Source organism: Colossoma macropomum, unplaced genomic scaffold (genome assembly GCF_904425465.1).
Source record: "Colossoma macropomum unplaced genomic scaffold, Colossoma_macropomum, whole genome shotgun sequence".
Classification (NCBI taxonomy): domain Eukaryota; kingdom Metazoa; phylum Chordata; class Actinopteri; order Characiformes; family Serrasalmidae; genus Colossoma; species Colossoma macropomum.
Genome location: NW_023495515.1, coordinates 251,524 through 268,392, shown reverse-complemented (window position 1 = coordinate 268,392; position 16,869 = coordinate 251,524). Strand labels below are relative to the sequence as shown.

The 16,869-nt window shown below is 39.7% G+C and overlaps 1 protein-coding gene across 1 annotated transcript in view; it reads left to right on the top strand.

Annotated features, from left to right (window-relative positions):
* The window catches only part of igsf11 (immunoglobulin superfamily member 11), a 163,749-nt gene extending 151,783 nt beyond the window's left edge, over positions 1-11,966 (top strand). The window contains exons 3-7 of the mRNA XM_036562779.1: positions 2,818-3,025; positions 4,689-4,844; positions 8,921-9,043; positions 10,623-10,770; positions 10,991-11,966. Coding sequence (XP_036418672.1) covers positions 2,818-3,025; positions 4,689-4,844; positions 8,921-9,043; positions 10,623-10,770; positions 10,991-11,492 — 1,137 coding nt within the window. The 3' untranslated portion in view covers positions 11,493-11,966. The remainder of the gene's footprint in view (positions 1-2,817; positions 3,026-4,688; positions 4,845-8,920; positions 9,044-10,622; positions 10,771-10,990) is intronic.
* The last annotated feature ends 4,903 nt before the right edge of the window (positions 11,967-16,869 follow it).

Sequence of the window (16,869 nt, the reverse complement as noted above, 5' to 3'; positions counted from 1 at the left end):
AAAGTAATCTGCCAATATAGTAAGAACAGTTCATGTAATAAAACTACTAAAATAAAACGAATAGATAATATAATAACAATAAATAAAGTAAATAGAAATAATTTAGTTTAAAAAAAAACAGCTATTTTTTTTATTGTATCTATCTTTTGGGATAAATTATTTAACATAAACATGTACACACTGCAAAAAAATGGTATCTTGTGAAGTAAAAATATCTTAAATCTAGTAAAATAAAAATCTAGTGTTTCTCTTGTTGAGATTGCTCTAAGCTTATTTTACGATTGTTTAATTTATTTCCGAACATTCTTGCTTGTTTTAAGTGATTTTATTAAGAAACATTATCTCACTAAATTGGCAGATATATGTCTAGAAATAAGCTAGATAATCTTATAATAAGTGCACAACCATCTCAAAATAAGAAATATTAGATACACCAACTAGAATTAAGATCATTTCACTTGACAAGATATTATTTTTTGCAGTGTATCTAATGTGTATTTTAATGGGGCCCTCATGGGGGATCTAGACGACTCCCTACCTCTGCCCAGGGCAAGGACCAACCCGATACGATAGGGTGATGTAATCGGATGTCGGAGACCTGATGACGATGCCTCAAAGGCAGAGATTGCTTGGCATTGTTAGGAAAGAGAACTGATAGAACTGATCTAATTGAATTCCAGTAGTTTAGTAGTAATATTTAATAATATTTCCCTTTATAAGACATTAGTCTACAGTAAACTTCCTAATGTATCACCTGCTGTGGGTTTCCCAGGAAAACTGTCAGCATTTTTAAGTACAGCTTGATTATCCTGATGGTTCAGAAGGGTGAAGTAGTGAGTTTCCGACAGGCATCAATAGCTGAATTAAAGACTGGTGGACGTGACTTTGGAGCTCGCTCATGTTTATTTAACAGTCTCAGGTCACTTATATGTGCGTCATTTAAAGAGAAGAAGCAACCGGATGGACGGACAAACAGACAGATGAACAGATGGAGGACAGGCAAACGGTTGAGTGAGCTTGGTACTCTGTGTTATGTTTGCTTGGGTAGCTTTGGCTTGGTGGTTAGCGTTCTCTCTGAAAGTTCCTCAGACTTGAATACAGAGAGATCATTTGGGAACACAGTTTGTACAGCTGTTTGGTGGGAGGAGCCACATCAGCCTTGGCATTGGTAATGATACTGCTGGTGTGAGGGCTAGCCAAGATTAGCACCACCTAGTTTACACCAAAAAAGTAGCATCCAGCCAAAATACATCTGACCTTTATTGGCCACTGGAAAGTCATTCAAAGGACACACTTTATTCATGTCATTACACATCGGTACGGTCAAATCTGATCGTAATATGAATGTATGCAAATTCACCGACACTTTTGTTATTTTGTTACAAGGTTGCACAGTCTGTGACTGTGTGTACATTTAAGCGTGAATGATTAACAACCTGAATGTTATGAAATGTCTGATTCACGGTTAACTAACCAAAATTATTATTAGTGTCATCAATAATAGCAATAATAAGAATGTTGTTTTGTTTATTTTTCATTATATTCTTTCCAGTGGTCATAATTTTACCACTATAAAGATTGGTCAGTAGGGGGAGCAGTGAGACCGCCCACGAGCCCAGCCATTGGCTCATGAGCTGCCGAATGCTGTCACTGTATTCCCACCATACCAAAACATCTGCATTCAAATAAATGATGGTGCTGGTAGGCTGGCGCTTGATTTCACGCACTGAAGCTGATTCATCATCTGCGCTCAAATCTCCGCTCATTTCCATGTTGTGCGAAAATTTCCCAGATCAGACGTAAAGCAGTTCGTACATCACTGAACGCTCCATGGAGCCTCCACTGAGAAGAGGGTTCAGCTAGAGTTTGAAGAGCGTTTCAAAGAGCTTTGCACCCAACTTTGTTCTCCAGCTGTAAAGAGCAGATGTTTCCACTTCAGCTCGGGTTCATGTTTGGGTGGGATTTCATTTAATATGCAGAAATTATTGTGAAATTAGTGTGAAAAGTTTAGGAGATGATAAAAAATTAATTCACAACGAGAGAGCGAGAGAGAACAGCTGCTTCTTCAAGCGATTTGTATGCAACTCAGGGCACCACATTTCACGATCGAAACAGATAAGCGGAGCATTTATTACCCTTTCACAGAATCAGAGGAGAGTTCATTGATTACATTGCGCTTCATCCGGATTTCATGACTGCTTTTGTTTTTCAAGAATCGGTGTAAACAGTGGCCTCTTGTGGTTAACGCTTGTAAGTGCACCACAGCAAATGCCAGTTGTATTTTTACCTCGGAGGTAGGAGCTCTTCTTCTAAATTGCTTCAAATGGGTATAATAATGAAGGTGGTTCTTAATCAGCACCTCTGGGACCCCCAGCCAGTTCTGTTCCGGTTCCAAATGCAGCCAAGCCAAGTAATTACCATGGTGCCATCCTGCATTACCTCAGGCGTGATTAGAACTTGAAAAGAACAGAAAATCTGGACCAACAGAGGCGTCTCCACGGACTGGACTGAATACCTTGGTATTAAAATTGTCCTTCTAGTAATGAATTCTCAAACCGATGCTTGTTTACGCTTGAGAGAGACTGGCTTTGTGTAGAGCAAAGCCCAGCGTAAAACTGTAGAGCAAGCATCACTTGATGCAGTTAGCACGATGCTAATTGGTGGGATATAAGCTTCCTTTACTTGTTAGCTACATTAGCTTTGTGACTCCAGTGCAAAGCTCAAGAAGCAAACTTCAGACACCCTACACATTTGGGCTGTTGATGAAAAACTTCCTGGTCATCACTCTGTTTCTTCTTTTTCCTCTTCTTTCTTCAGGTGATCATCTACCAGGGCGGTCAGGTGTTCAGTTTAGCCAATCACATGAACGGGCGGGTAGGCTTCGTGGCCACTATGCCCAGCACAAGTGCCTCAATCTTCATCAACAACACGCAGCTGTCGGACACGGGTACCTACCAGTGCCTGGTCAACAACCTGCCCGACCGAGGAGGCCGCAACATCGGCGTCATCGGACTGACCGTGCTCGGTAAGGAGTAGGACGACGTAGCCGAAAAACTGATCACAATTTATTCTTACTCACTCCCTCATCCTCATTCAGTATTAATATTTATCAATAATTATAACATATCTTTCCTAATACTAGATAACTCTGCTAATTGTCCCTCTGGTTTGTGCTGTAAGTGAATGGCTAGACTTCTTCTCTCAATCTTTGTAGAGAGTAATAAGAGCACATTGCCATCTAAGTTGCAACTGTTCAGAATTCAGGCCTTTGCTGCTGATGCTAGAGTGATGTTTGATTTTAATAAACAGACTGTTTAGGTAACTGATAATAAACAATAAATAAAGAATACACTAAGAATAATGCTCTGTGTAAAAGGGTAGCACTTACTTTCAGTCTTCATGTTGCAAAATGATATTAATGCTACAATAAGGCCTAATAAGAATTTACCATCGCAATAAAATGATGAATTATAAATTTATTTAAAGATAAATTACAGCATTACTTTTCTGTTTGCAAAAAATAAGGAATTAACTGGGAGAAACTACAGATTTTTGAGTGTATTGTGACATTTTTTTACAGTCAGTTCACTTAAGAGATGGTACAGTTTGTCTGTTCAGCCCAGTTTGTTCTCACACATTCTGGAAAGGTAAGATTGTCGTCCACCCCTCCATTGCATTGTTTATGACCCCCTTGATGGATCTCTGCTCTGACCTTCTAAAGACAGGTTCAGACATTTTATCACACCTGAGCTCATTTCACTGAAGTTTAAAACCAAACGAATGTAAGAAGCATGTTGTGAAGAGCTTTTGTCTGTAGATTTATTTGTACTGCAGTGCCATCTACTGTCTGTACGAGTAACTGCATTAACCACCAGGTGAATAAACAGAATAGCTCAGCGTTAAACAGAATAACAGTAAACAGAATAAATCAGCGTTTTTCAGCCCTACTGTTCCCTCTATTCATCTCTCTCTCTCTCTCTCTCTCTCTATATATATATATATATATATATAAAGCAAAAAACAGTAAAATAACTGTAAATAAATAATAAAAATAAAATGTAACAAATATAGAAAAGTACAAATCTTATAATAATAATAATAATAATAATAATAATAATAATGTGTTTTTATTTAATTATTATGAATTATTGCTTATTTCATTTATTCAGTGACCAGCACTTTGGTCAATATTTGTTGTTTTTAGATGTAAACAAATTTGTACTCTCTCTCTCTTTCTCTCTGTGTGTCTTTCTCTTTCTGTCTCTCTCTGTCTCTCTCTCCCTCTCTCCCCCTTTTTGCTGTCTCTTTTTGTGTCTCTCTTTCCCTCCCTGTCTCTTTCTCTCTCTCTTCCCCTTTCTCTCTCCCTTTCTCACTTTCTGTGTCTCTCTCTCCCTCTCTCTCCCTCTCTCTCCCTCCCTCTCTCTTTCCCTTTCTCTCTCCCTCCCTCTTTGTGTGTCTCTCTTTCTCTCTCTCTCTCTCTCTCTCTCTCTCTTTCTCTCTCATCTCTTTCTCCTTCTTTCTCTCTCCCTTTCGCTTTCTTTCGCCATCTCTCTCTTTGTTTGTCTCTCTCTCTCTCTCTCTCTCTCTCTCTCTCTCTCTCTCTCTCTTTCTGTCTCTGTCTCTCCCTTGCTCTCTCTTTTTGTCTGTCTGTCTATCTCTCTCTCTCTCTCTCTCTCTCTCTCTCTCAGTGCCCCCCTCAGTGCCGTCGTGTCGAGTGCAGGGGTCTCTGGACGTGGGCAGTGACGTGATGCTGCTGTGCGGCTCTGAGGAGGGAATCCCGACGCCCACCTACTCATGGGAGAAGCTTGAGTCCATCCCCAAACTGCCTCACACCGCCATGCAAGGTACTAAACCCCTGGCAGTAGGAGTGCCCTTCTGCCCCACCTTCGCTGGTAAATCTGCTCTTCGGCTCCTCTGAGCTGCCCCGTGGAGTGGCCCGCCCCTCCTGCTCCGCCCCGAGTGCGTCTGTGTTCCTGTGCGGTGTTCTGTTCTCCTTCTCTCTCCCAGATTAAAGGCACAGTTCGGTTCTCTTACCTCAGATGTAGTGTTTCATTAGTTTTGCACTGAGGCCAGTAGGGATGTGCATGAGTGCTCCATTAACCATTCAAGGTGCCAGTGTTTGAATACTGAAATCACTGTGGATACAAAGAAAGATAATAAATGGTCACTCTTGAGGTTCTTATTTAGGACACATTCTGAGAAGAACCGGTTCACTGAAAAAGACCGTTATGCTCGGAAGGTAAATGAAGAAGAGGAAGACCAGCTACAAGATGGATGGCGATAATCAGAGCAATCATGGACCTGCCATTCTCCAAACAGAGACAGGATGTTCTGGAGCAGGGGTGCTCAATCCTGGTTCTGGAGATCTACCACCCTGGAGAGTTCAGATCCAACACACCTGGCTCTAATGTTCAGATGCTCCTGAAGGCCTTCATTAATTGGATTAGGTGTTTTTGATTAGGGGACCAAGCTGTGCAGGGTGGTGGATCTCCAGGACCAGGATTGGGTACCCCTGTTCTGGAGAACTGCTGTCCATATGGTCATCAGGGGTCAGAATCGACTTGATGGCACTTATAAAATAATGACAGTAATAATAATAATAATAATAATAATAATAAAATAAATACTAAACTGTCCGGGGGTGGTACCCTCTTGTCCCCATGGGGTGGTACCCTCTTGTCCCCATGGGGTGGTACCCTCTTGTCCCTGGGGTGGTACCCTTTTGTCCCCATGGGGTGGTACCCTCTTGTACCTGGGGTGGTACCCTCTTGTCCCTGTGCTGGTACCCTCTTGTACCTGGGGTGGTACTGTCCTGTACCTGGGGTGGTAGCCTCCTGTACCTGGGGTGGTAGCCTTTTGTCCCTGGGGTGGTACCCTCTTGAACCTGGAGTGTTACCCTCTTGTCCCTGTGCTGGTACCCTCTTTTTCCTTGGGGTGGTACTGTCTTGTACATGGGGTGTTAGCCTCTTGTACCTGGGGTGATAGCCTCTTGTACCTGGGGTGGTACCCTCTTGTCTCTGGGGTGGTACCCTCAAGGGTACATCTCAGTACCTATAGTCAGGTAACATTAGATTATGAAAAGGTGCAAATATTCCATTCATTTATTCATTCGTCTTCTAAGCTGCTTATCCTCTTGGTCATGGAGGGTGCTGGAGTCTATCCCAGCGCTCATTTGGCGGAAGGCAGGAAATACCCTGGACAGGTCGCCAGTCCGTCACAGGGCAGATGCACAGAAATAAACCCGAGCACTGAATGATTTTTCCTCAACTTTCTCATGGCAAACTTATAATGGTAGCAAAACTAGGCTGCACAGCCTCATTAGTTTCAGGTACATTTTTATTGTTTTTCTGTTAGTTCAGCATTTACATGCATGAGCTTATGAAATCTTGCAATTCACTTCATCAGTGTTATCACTTTGGCTCCAGTAGCCAATGAGAATGACTGACAAAGCAGCATATTCTCATTTTTAGAGTGCTGCAGACTGCAGAGGGGAGAACAAAGCTTCTAGCGCCCCCTATAGACCCCCATCGAAAGCAACTATGAAGATCAATATTTTTGCATTATTACCTGGAAGAAGCATGTGTAGGCTCCAGTGTTTTTTCCAGAGCTTCATTAAACCAACTGGTACTTACACATGTTGTGTTTTAAGAGATTTCACTCTTTGATTTGTGCAAAAGTTATGGCACCTTCGAACATTATTGCCTTACACACTTTTTACATAAAAAAAAAAATATATATGTTTTTTTAAATATGAACATATCAAAGATAATCTCATTAAACACAGCATGTATGAAGGCCAGCTGATCTAATGAAGTGAAAAGAAGTGAACATCCTCTACATAGAACACGTCTATAAATGCACAATTATATCAACAAAAAAATCAACAACGACATGGAGTTCGAGCAGGGGTGCCTAAACTTTTGCACACAACCATAAATAGGACTAAAGTGCATTATTTTTATTTGTAGTTCTTATAATAAAAAATTTAGGCCTATATTTCCTTTGATGTAGTGACAGCTTAGCTTTTAATTTTTATTTTATCAAAGTTTTATTCAAGTTTTTAAACAAAGAAGTATAAAATTGGGTGAGCTTATATGGGGGTCAAGGCACCAGAGTCAACTTCAGCCTCACTTCGGACAGTTGTGATTTGGATGGAGTTCATGCAGTTAGCACAATGCTAATTAGTGTTCTTCAGCATCCATTTACTCATTAGCTACATTAGGCTCGCAGCTCCAGTGCAAAACTAAAGAAGCAAAATTCAGACATTAAACTTTTCTTGGCTGATCTATTTTTTATTTTTTTTTGCCAAACTATACCTTTAATGCTGGTGCAGTTTGCTTCCAAACCCACACGCTGCTTTAAAACAAGGCTGCAAAACTTTCCAGAATAGTCTCTGGCCTCTGTTTCACCCCTTCCACCTGCTCAGCTTAATTGATTTAATTGATTTAATTCCCAAATTTCCCCCTGGGCATCAGCAAATTACCTGTATGTAATTATGAGAGCTGGAAACTGAAGGTGGTGGAGGACTGTGTGGTGGCCTTCTTCTAAAAGCAGCTCTCAAATACACACCGATCATCATGACGTCACTGTAATGTATTGGTGATATTTCTCATTCAGAGCTTTACTGAATGAGGCAGTTCAGGCTGCTTTACTGTGTGTCATATGTTATACTATGGTGCCATCTAGTGGCCCCTTTTAGGAACTGCAGTAAAACTGGAACAGCAGAATTCCAGACAGCCTCCATAATGTTGGCATATATATTGTGCATTTTCCATTTTTAATCATTGAATTATTGCTTTAATTATTTATTAAATTAATAATTGTTTAATTATTGAGTTATCAGTGTTGCTGTATTGTAGACCTATGAGCTCACAAAAGTAGCATTTGTACTTTCCTGTATCAGTTCATATACACTAGCGCTCAAATTTTGTCATGTGAATATTTTTGTTTTTATTTTAAAGAGTAATACTTTAAATAATAAACTATGCAAAAAATATTAAAAGGCATAAATATTGTGACACCAAGATGTTTTGAATATTTCAGATATTTTGTGGAAAAGAAGCTATTAAATAAAATTCTGTAATGTATGCTTAGAGTCATTTGTATTTTTGAAATGTGAGACATTCTGGGTATTAATTTTATTATATTGTTTTTCTGGATTTTAATTTTGTTAGAAATAAACTGATTATTAATGTTATTGTAAATTAATTGTGAATATTAAGTGTATTAGAACTTCTTTATGAATGTTAATGTTATTACAACTCAAATTTGGTTCTTAATTTTATTGATACTTAATTCTTGATGTTGATTTTAGAAATTATTTCTGGACAATAATTATATGAGAAAATAATTTTATTAGAAGTCAATTCTGAATATTAATTTTGTTACATTTTTTAGTTCATTCTGATGATTATTTTTTTATAATACTTCTTTCTATTAATTCTGTTAGAACTTTATTCTGATTATTAATTTTATTAGAAATGAATTCTAAATTATATTGTTATAACTCAATTCTGGTTATTAATTTTATTAAAACTCGCTATGAATAATGTTAGAAATTAATTCTGGATATTAATTGTTTTGGAAAATTCTCATTAGAACTTCATTCTGGGTATTAAATTTATTAGAAAATAATTCCAAATATTTTGTTGTTATAACTCAATTCTGATTATAAATTTTATTTAACTCGACATTAATTCTGTTAAAAATTAATTCTGGAAAAATTTCATTAGAAATTCTTTCTGGGTTCATTCAACAGGGTTAGCATCACATTGCTGAGACCTCAGTAATCTTCTTTTTTTTCTAATTTGTAAGGTCTAATTTGTAAGGTCTTACAGCGGAGCTGTAAACAGAATAACTTCACTGTGGTTTATAAATAGGTGCAGGACACTGATGCACGTGGTGGTTGTTTTGTTTTCAGATCAGATGCAGGGCACGGTGACGTTACGGAACATCAGCACCACCACGTCCGGTCTGTACCAGTGCACGGCATCCAACGCCATCGGCAAGAGCACCTGCCTGCTCAACCTGCAAGTGGTGACGCGTGAGTTCCAGCCGGTCATCAGCTGTCAGGCTCACGAGCCAGTCGATACTTTACATACACCTACACATTTATACAGTCTTACACACGTTTACATCAGCATGTTTCAAGACAAGTCTAGTGAAGTTCATACCTACAGTCCTGTGAAAAAGTTTGAACACCCCTGGTCACATGATGTTTGGTTGATTTTCTAAGTATAAATAAGTTAATGCATTCACTACAGAGAACTCACATCTACACACTATTACTGTAATGCACAATTTACTGAAATAAACAAATCAAAGAAAAATCAAAAAAGTTAGGTTTTATTTATGTCAAACTCAGTAAATAAATAGAAACTGTGTTCAGGGGTGTTCAGACTTTTGCATATGTCTGCATGTATGAATTCATTGCCAAAAAACATTTTGAATGTAAATATTTTTTTATGCCACTCCAACAAATAATTTAAAAAATTGAAAGATTAACATTTTAAAAAAAGAGAATACCTTAAATGTAAAAAATGATAAATTTAAAATTACATAAAATAATATTTTGAAAATAAATATTTAAAAACGAATTAAAAAAATTAAAATAAACACAATCCAGTAACTGTCACTGAATAATTCTAAATGTGTTTTGTTATGGTTTTGGTGTTTTCGTTATTATTAATTAATAAAATGTGAATGATATAAATTTCCACAAAAATGAAAGAAAAACACTTCTGACAGTAGACGTGTCTGTTTATGGAGCCACATAATAATAATATCATTTGCTAATCTCACCTTCTTTCGTCAAGTATTGAATTGAATTCCCTCGTGTTATGTTAAGGGTACTGTAGACTCCGGACCACCTGTCCTGTCTGTGCTTTACTCAAATGCGCACCCCTGCTGTCACACAAGGGACTTCAATCATTTCCGTCTACTGAGTTTAAGTAGATACAAAGAAAGAAAACAAACGTTTAAGAAAAAAACAAAATAATTCTCACACTTCCATCACTGGGGTCTCTCGGACCCCAAACCATGAGGAAGTAAAGCCTTAACACAACATGACGGTTAAAAGAAAGTTGAAATCGTGGTCCATTTGTTGTGTCCAGCAGGGGTCCAGCTGTATTATTTGGGAAAAGATTCAATACAACAGGAAATACAATAAAACACTGGCAGTATAGAGGAAAGTTATGAGGTCATTTCAGGGGCCAGTTTGATGTCGGTCTTGTGGGGTTTCTGATGTGTGTAATTATGAGCTGGCATTTGGATCAGGAGCCCATCACTGCTGCACAATAAATCATATTTTTATCGTTATCAAAATAAAATGTCTAGACTTTATGGTAAAGTGTGTGAAGCAGTAAAGGTCCCAACAAACCTGCATCGTCACGAGGAACTTTTTATGGTATTAATATACATATTTATATGTGTTTGTAGCCTGACTGCAGACACAAACAGCAAAAGCTATTCAGGGAAACCTGACAGTAGGCAGTCCTCCACAAGGGGGCGCCATTAGCAGTCCAATAGCTTTGGATGCTTCATAAGATCAGCACTTTGCATCAGTGACACTTTGTCTCTCGGTCTCTCTCTCTCTCTTTTCTCTCTTGCTCTCTGATCTGCAGCTCAGCCTCAGAGTGTGGGCCTCATTGCCGGAACCATCGCCACTGCCGTTCTGGCCGTGGTGATCTGCTCGCTGCTGGTGGTGGTCAGTCTCTTCTACTGGAGGAATAAGAACAGATACGAAGAGGACGAAATCCCCAACGAGATCAGGTGAAGGACTGAATGGTCACTCAGTTGATTTGTTGCCAAACTTTGTTACATATAACATGCAGCCTCTGGCTTTTTTGAGGTCAGCACTCGTCTAGCTGTACGTAATGGTCACCAACGTAAGAGAGAATTCCTCAAAATGCTATTAAGCTTTTTTATTGATTGTGTTTTTTCTTGGGAGCGGAACTTACGTAGAGGGAATCTCTGTCTGTTCATTCCTCAGAGAGGACGACCTTCCTCCTAAGCGGTCTTCTTCAGTGAAAGCCTTCCACGCGGACGCCTCGTCCTCGGAGAACGACACGCTGACCTCCACCAACACGTACAACAGTCGCTACTGGCACAACCCCAAGCCCAACTACGACACCAACTCCTACACGCGCTACAACGGCGACACGCGCCAGACCTTTACAGCCGGAGGGGGCGGGCACAGCACCGCCGGCACTGCCCCCTCCCGTGGCCCCACCTACGCCAACGGCAGCCACACCTTGCCGCCACCCAAAACTCTGGTGGTCACCACCAATTCCGCGCCGTCCCCGCCCGCCATGACCCGCAGCAACGGCTCCCTCAGCCTGAGACCGCCGGCGACCGTCACCACGGCGCCTGGGACGTCCCACGGCCCGCACACACACACGCATTCGTACGCCGTGAGCCAGGCCACGCTGGAGCGCATGGGCGCCGTGCCTGTCATGGTGCCCGCCCAGAGCCGGGCCGGATCACTCGTCTAACGTAAACGAACAGAGTTACGTTTTTTTATGAGAGTTCACCCAATGCCAACTGTCTGGTCCACTGCTGAGCAGCACCTCGTGTACTTCTCCTGATTTCGCTGTGTGTCTCTCTACGTCGGCGGATTAGCAATAAAACACGGCCAGCTCTGCGGCCGGTGGGACGCGCCGCCCTTTCTCAAAGCGACGACGGACAGTGGAGGCCCTTTGGAAAACGCTTGGAACATTTTCTTCTGTTATGAAAGTGCATGAGTGTCTGACCGGTGCGCATTTTTCATTTTCTACCACTATCTGTCCAAGTAAAATGACTCCATAAGGAAAAATCTTTCCAAAAAGGCATCGGTCAAGCTGACCGTACGTGTCTCGACAGAATGGTTTGGTTAGAAATCCAATGTACATGATTTCCAGTTTACCCCAGATGTGGTCGATCAGCCAAGACATGTTTGGTCCGAAGATTGCATCTTTAGTTTAGCGCTGGATCTAAGACGCTAGCATTGCTAACACTGGAAGTCAATAGTCACCCAAATCGTTTCTGTAAATAAATACATCCTCAAAACTTCTCTCAACCCACTCAAACTGCATCCAGCTCTTCAGTTCAGCTCAAATGTTTACGATGTACAGTTGTTCAGAGTGGTTTGATGTAAAGTGTTCTGTTCTAGAGAAACTCAGAGAGTCAGAACTGTTCACAGTGGTGGTGATAGGAACCCGATGTCCACCTCTAAAAGCTCCTTCACAGAAAGTGATTACATGAAATGGTTATGAATTTGATGTCTTTGTTTGATGATAGTTTTGAGATGTTTTTGGCTAAAATGGTTTATTTTTATTCATTGGTGGTTTTGGATAGTAAATAAAATGGCTATATTTGTGTTGTAGTCATGGTGACCCCTGGTTCCTATCACCACCACTGTCCATATAAGGTGGCCCGTTTTGAATTCAGTGTTTTTGTGATGTCACTAAAGACAATGTGTTTTGTTACATCCGCCTATCCGGCCTACAGCAGTTTATCCCCACCCACTCATGCTAAATTTAGGAGCCCTGGACTGCTTTTCAACAAGGCATGGCCAATCAGAACAGAGCTCATTTACATATTTTATTCTTAAAGGCACAGTAGCAAAAACCTTGCTAAACAGCAATAAAGGGAGGTTAAAAATTGGTCATGAAAATGTAAAACATATACATTTGGTACATAAAATTACACAAATGTGCACACAAAAGTGGACCCTCGTGGAAAGTCCGTAAGCCCGCTGTGTTCAGCTACGCAGTAAAGTTTGTTCGTTTTTATAGCTTACAGTAAGTCATACTGTATCCTAAACTGCACCTGTGCCATGTTACTGAAGACCTGGATGCAGTTTCAGTGGGTTGAGAGAAGTTTTGACGATGTATTTGCAGAAAAGATTTGGGTGACTATCGACTTCTAGTGTTAGCAACATCAGCCTAGTATTTCCAGTAAAACTAAAGAAGCAAAATTTGGACATCAAACCTGTCCGGGCTGATCGACTACATCTGAGGTAAGTGGACAGTTGTGTGCATTAGACGTTTTGCTGAACCATTCCCTTAAATAACACTGGCACGTTGGCCAAAAGTTTGGGGACGCCTTGGGAAATCGAACCTTCTCGCTGCTACTTAGCGTAAAACAGCTATGTGCTAATCCTTCAGGTATATTAACATTATATTCATATATTACTCTTCACAGTAAATTCATTGGTATGAAGCAGGTTTGGATTCTTTATAATGATTGTTTTCCTCCAAATAAGCTTGTTTAGTCTTTATGTTAGGTTCAAATGGAAAACCAATTTATTAAACCCTGTTTGATAAGCTAGGCGTCCCCAGTCTTTTGACAGGCAGTGTGTAAAGTTACTAACAATGAAAAAAGACGCTAAATTTAGACCGTCTAAAATCTCAGTTTTGCTTGGATACCACGTCAACTGCTTCTTTATCGTTTGCACTGGATCATTTTCCTCGTATTCTTTTTTTAATCTTATTTTATTTGCAACGAAAGCGAGTCTTATTCAGTACTGTCTTAAAGACTTCATCCCTAATTCAGTATTACTGATAACATAGCCATAGCCTACCTCTAAAAACGACTTCAAATGAAATAGCATATGCATAGATCTTTATACGTAATGAATCTTTCTTTTCTTCTTGACGTGCGAATGAGAATATGAGAAATTTTAATATTGAAACATAACCCAAACCAAGGACTAATGAGAAAATATTACTTATGATTATACAGAATCCAATGCCATTAGGTGCTGAAGTCAAACAGAGGCATATTGACCCCCTAAGACGAGATTATACTAAAAGATGTTTGGAAATATTAACATTTATTCTTTATTTTAATGATTTGTGTTGCTTGGATCTTTTTTACTGTAAATATTGTAAGTACTTGTAGTATAGAATTGAAATTAAAAGAATCTTTTGCCCAGTATGTGGAGGTTTTGTCGTTCTTTTTTACTGCATAAACATCTTAAAATCTTTCTCTCTTTCTTCCTAAAGGGTTTATTTTAAATCATGAATCATCATCTATTATGTTTAATAGACCCATATTGTGAAAAACACATTTTCTTGCTTTATTTTAAGAAATAAAAGCATTTAAAGTACTATGTAAACATTGTTAAAGTTTAAAAAAATACCAGATCATGGTTGTGAGGTCACAACTACGAACATATTTACATATCGTCACTGTTGCAGCTCCGACATGCTAATTTTTCAGGAGAAGGAAAAAACCTTCTTAAATTTGAATGGAAGTTTATGGAAGAATTTTTTTTCCAGATAATTTTGGAGCACTTCTGTTCGTCCGTTTCATTATGAAATTTTAACCCAACGTAAAGGTCAGCTGGAATTCAAATTCTGTAAAATACAGTTCAGCCCCGCCCATTTTTATTGACGTGATAGTGTTGTTTGTGCATTTATTAGAGTGGAAGAGACGATCAAACGTTGCACTGTTCATGGCCGCCAGTCAGCAAACTGATCATTTCAGCCTTCCAAAGGATCCACATGTCCAAAAGTAGTGGCTGAAGCTTGTTTCCCCCACTTCTCTGAAGATTTCAGTCTGTTTGTTCCATGTTTCAGTCCGGACTACTTATGGAATGAACCAAAATACAGGGCAGCCATTCAGAAAAGAGGTCATTTACATATGTTATATGACCAAAAGTATGTGGACACCTACATGAGCTTGTTGGACATCCCATCCCAAATTATGGACATGAATATGTAGTCGCCCCACTTTGCAGCTGTAACAGCATCCACTCTTCTGCGAAGGCTTTCCGAACAGTTTTGGAGTGTATCTGTGGGACTTTGTCCATTCAGTCCAAAGAGCATTTGTGAGGTCAGGCACTGATGTGGGAGAAGGCCTGGCTCGCAATCAACATTCCAGTTTAGTCCCAAATGGCTTGTCCGGTTTCCTATTTCGTATCAGGCCATTTTCTGTCACCAAGAAAATGAGCGCTTACTGGTTTGATTGAGGTTTTGACTTGTTCAGCTGGACTTTCTTCTACAGCCCATCAGTCACTTTCCTTACCTTTGTCTGTGGTCTTGCTTGAAAATGGACATAGCATAGCTGTAGAGTGTGGAGTGCGTAGCATGTGCAAAGCTTTGGCTGCTAAGTAATTAGGATATGCCGCAGCAATCCACGAATGAAAGTAAACAGAACAGTCCCCATCTATAACAAACTAAATAATGAAACAAACAAACAACTATTAAACAACCATTTCAGTTCTTTTCACCATCAGGTGTAACACCACTGTCTAAACCCGGCATGGCTATGATATTTCATTTCATAATAATAGCACTTACAGTTGTCTAAGGCAGATCTAGCAGGGCCGAAATTTCACACACTGATGAACTGGTGAAGGTGGCATCCTATGACAGTGCCACATTTAAAGTCACTGAGCTTTTCACTCTACTGTCAGTGTTTGTCTATGGAGATTGCATGGCTATGTGCTTGATTTCATACACCTGTTAGTAATATGTGTGGCTAAAACACCCAGAACTCAATAATTTGGAGGGCTGTCCACAATTGTAAGAGATAAAGAGAGGTTGGAAAACTGCTCAGATAGAAATTCCACTGGTTTATCAACATTTCTGCACAATGAAATTGTTAGCATGTCAACAAAATCATTCAGAATGGTTTGGCAAAAAAATGCTTCATTCCAGAAAAACTTGCCAAGTCAGAATTGTTCTCAGTGGCGGTGATAGGAACCAGACGTCTGAAGAGTTTAATGTCTCTAAAAACTCCTTCACAAAAAGTTTTTACATGGAATGTTTACGAAACCATGTCTCAGACGGGATAAATTTTTGGTCTAAAATGCATTTTTAATCAATTTATTTTAATCAGTTTATGGTGGAATGAGACAAGAAAGGTGTTGCAAGGCAAAGTAGTCCCCAAAGAAAACTTTTTTTCAGATTGACCACTACTTTACCATTTTTAACAGTATATATAAAAACTCATAAGGCATGTGTAGATTTACTGGTGATTTTGGATAGTAAATAAACTGGCTTTAATTGTGTAGTAGACATCAGGACGTCTGGATCCTATCACCACCACATCAATCCAATCTGAATGACTTTGTTTATATCTCGACCAGGAATTTTGAAATTCCCCTTTAAACATGTTTTTGGTATGTAAAACTACACAATTCGACTACAGGGGAAGAAGCTAAATGCAAGAAAGATGCAGAAAAAGGCCCTTTATAGTCTTTGTACAATGGTGTGAGAAAGGCAAAGAGAAAAAAGTACACGAGCGTGGGCAGGAGACGTGACCCAGAGGGCCATGAGCTCCGCTGACTTCTGACCTGGCAAATTTTCTCACTCATCCAGGCAAAGTGCCCGGAGAGCACAACTGATTGAGCTTCGGAATTTAATTTTTACAGGTCAGGGTGCAAAACTCTTTTAGCACAAACGGCAGAAATCAGCTATAGACGTGATCTTTAAGATGTTTCTTATTGAAACTGCTTCGCTGTAAAGAGCGTAAGGAGCTTCATTACATCCTGTGGCATTGAACTGACAGGTTCAGGGCTTGTAATGGATCTTAAGACTCAAGAACATACATGCAAACTCGCCTTCAGGCAAAACTGAATTAGCATTTTGAACGCTGAGTATTGCATTCACATCAATCATGTCAATCTTGCAGATTTGGAGGGTTTATAATTTAAGAAAGGGAGGTCTACTCCCCCCCCCTACCTTTACCCCAAACTCACTTTTTTATGTCAATCAGGACTAAGACAATGTCACCACAATGTGAAAGGAGAGCCACGTTTAGTGAGCGGTAAAGTTGCACTTTCACATATTCAGATTTTGGTCTTCAGTAGCTTTTGAACGGTTTATTTCCTGAAGAAATAGCAGGGATTGTGCAACAATTTCCAGGTGGTTGCTAGGGTGT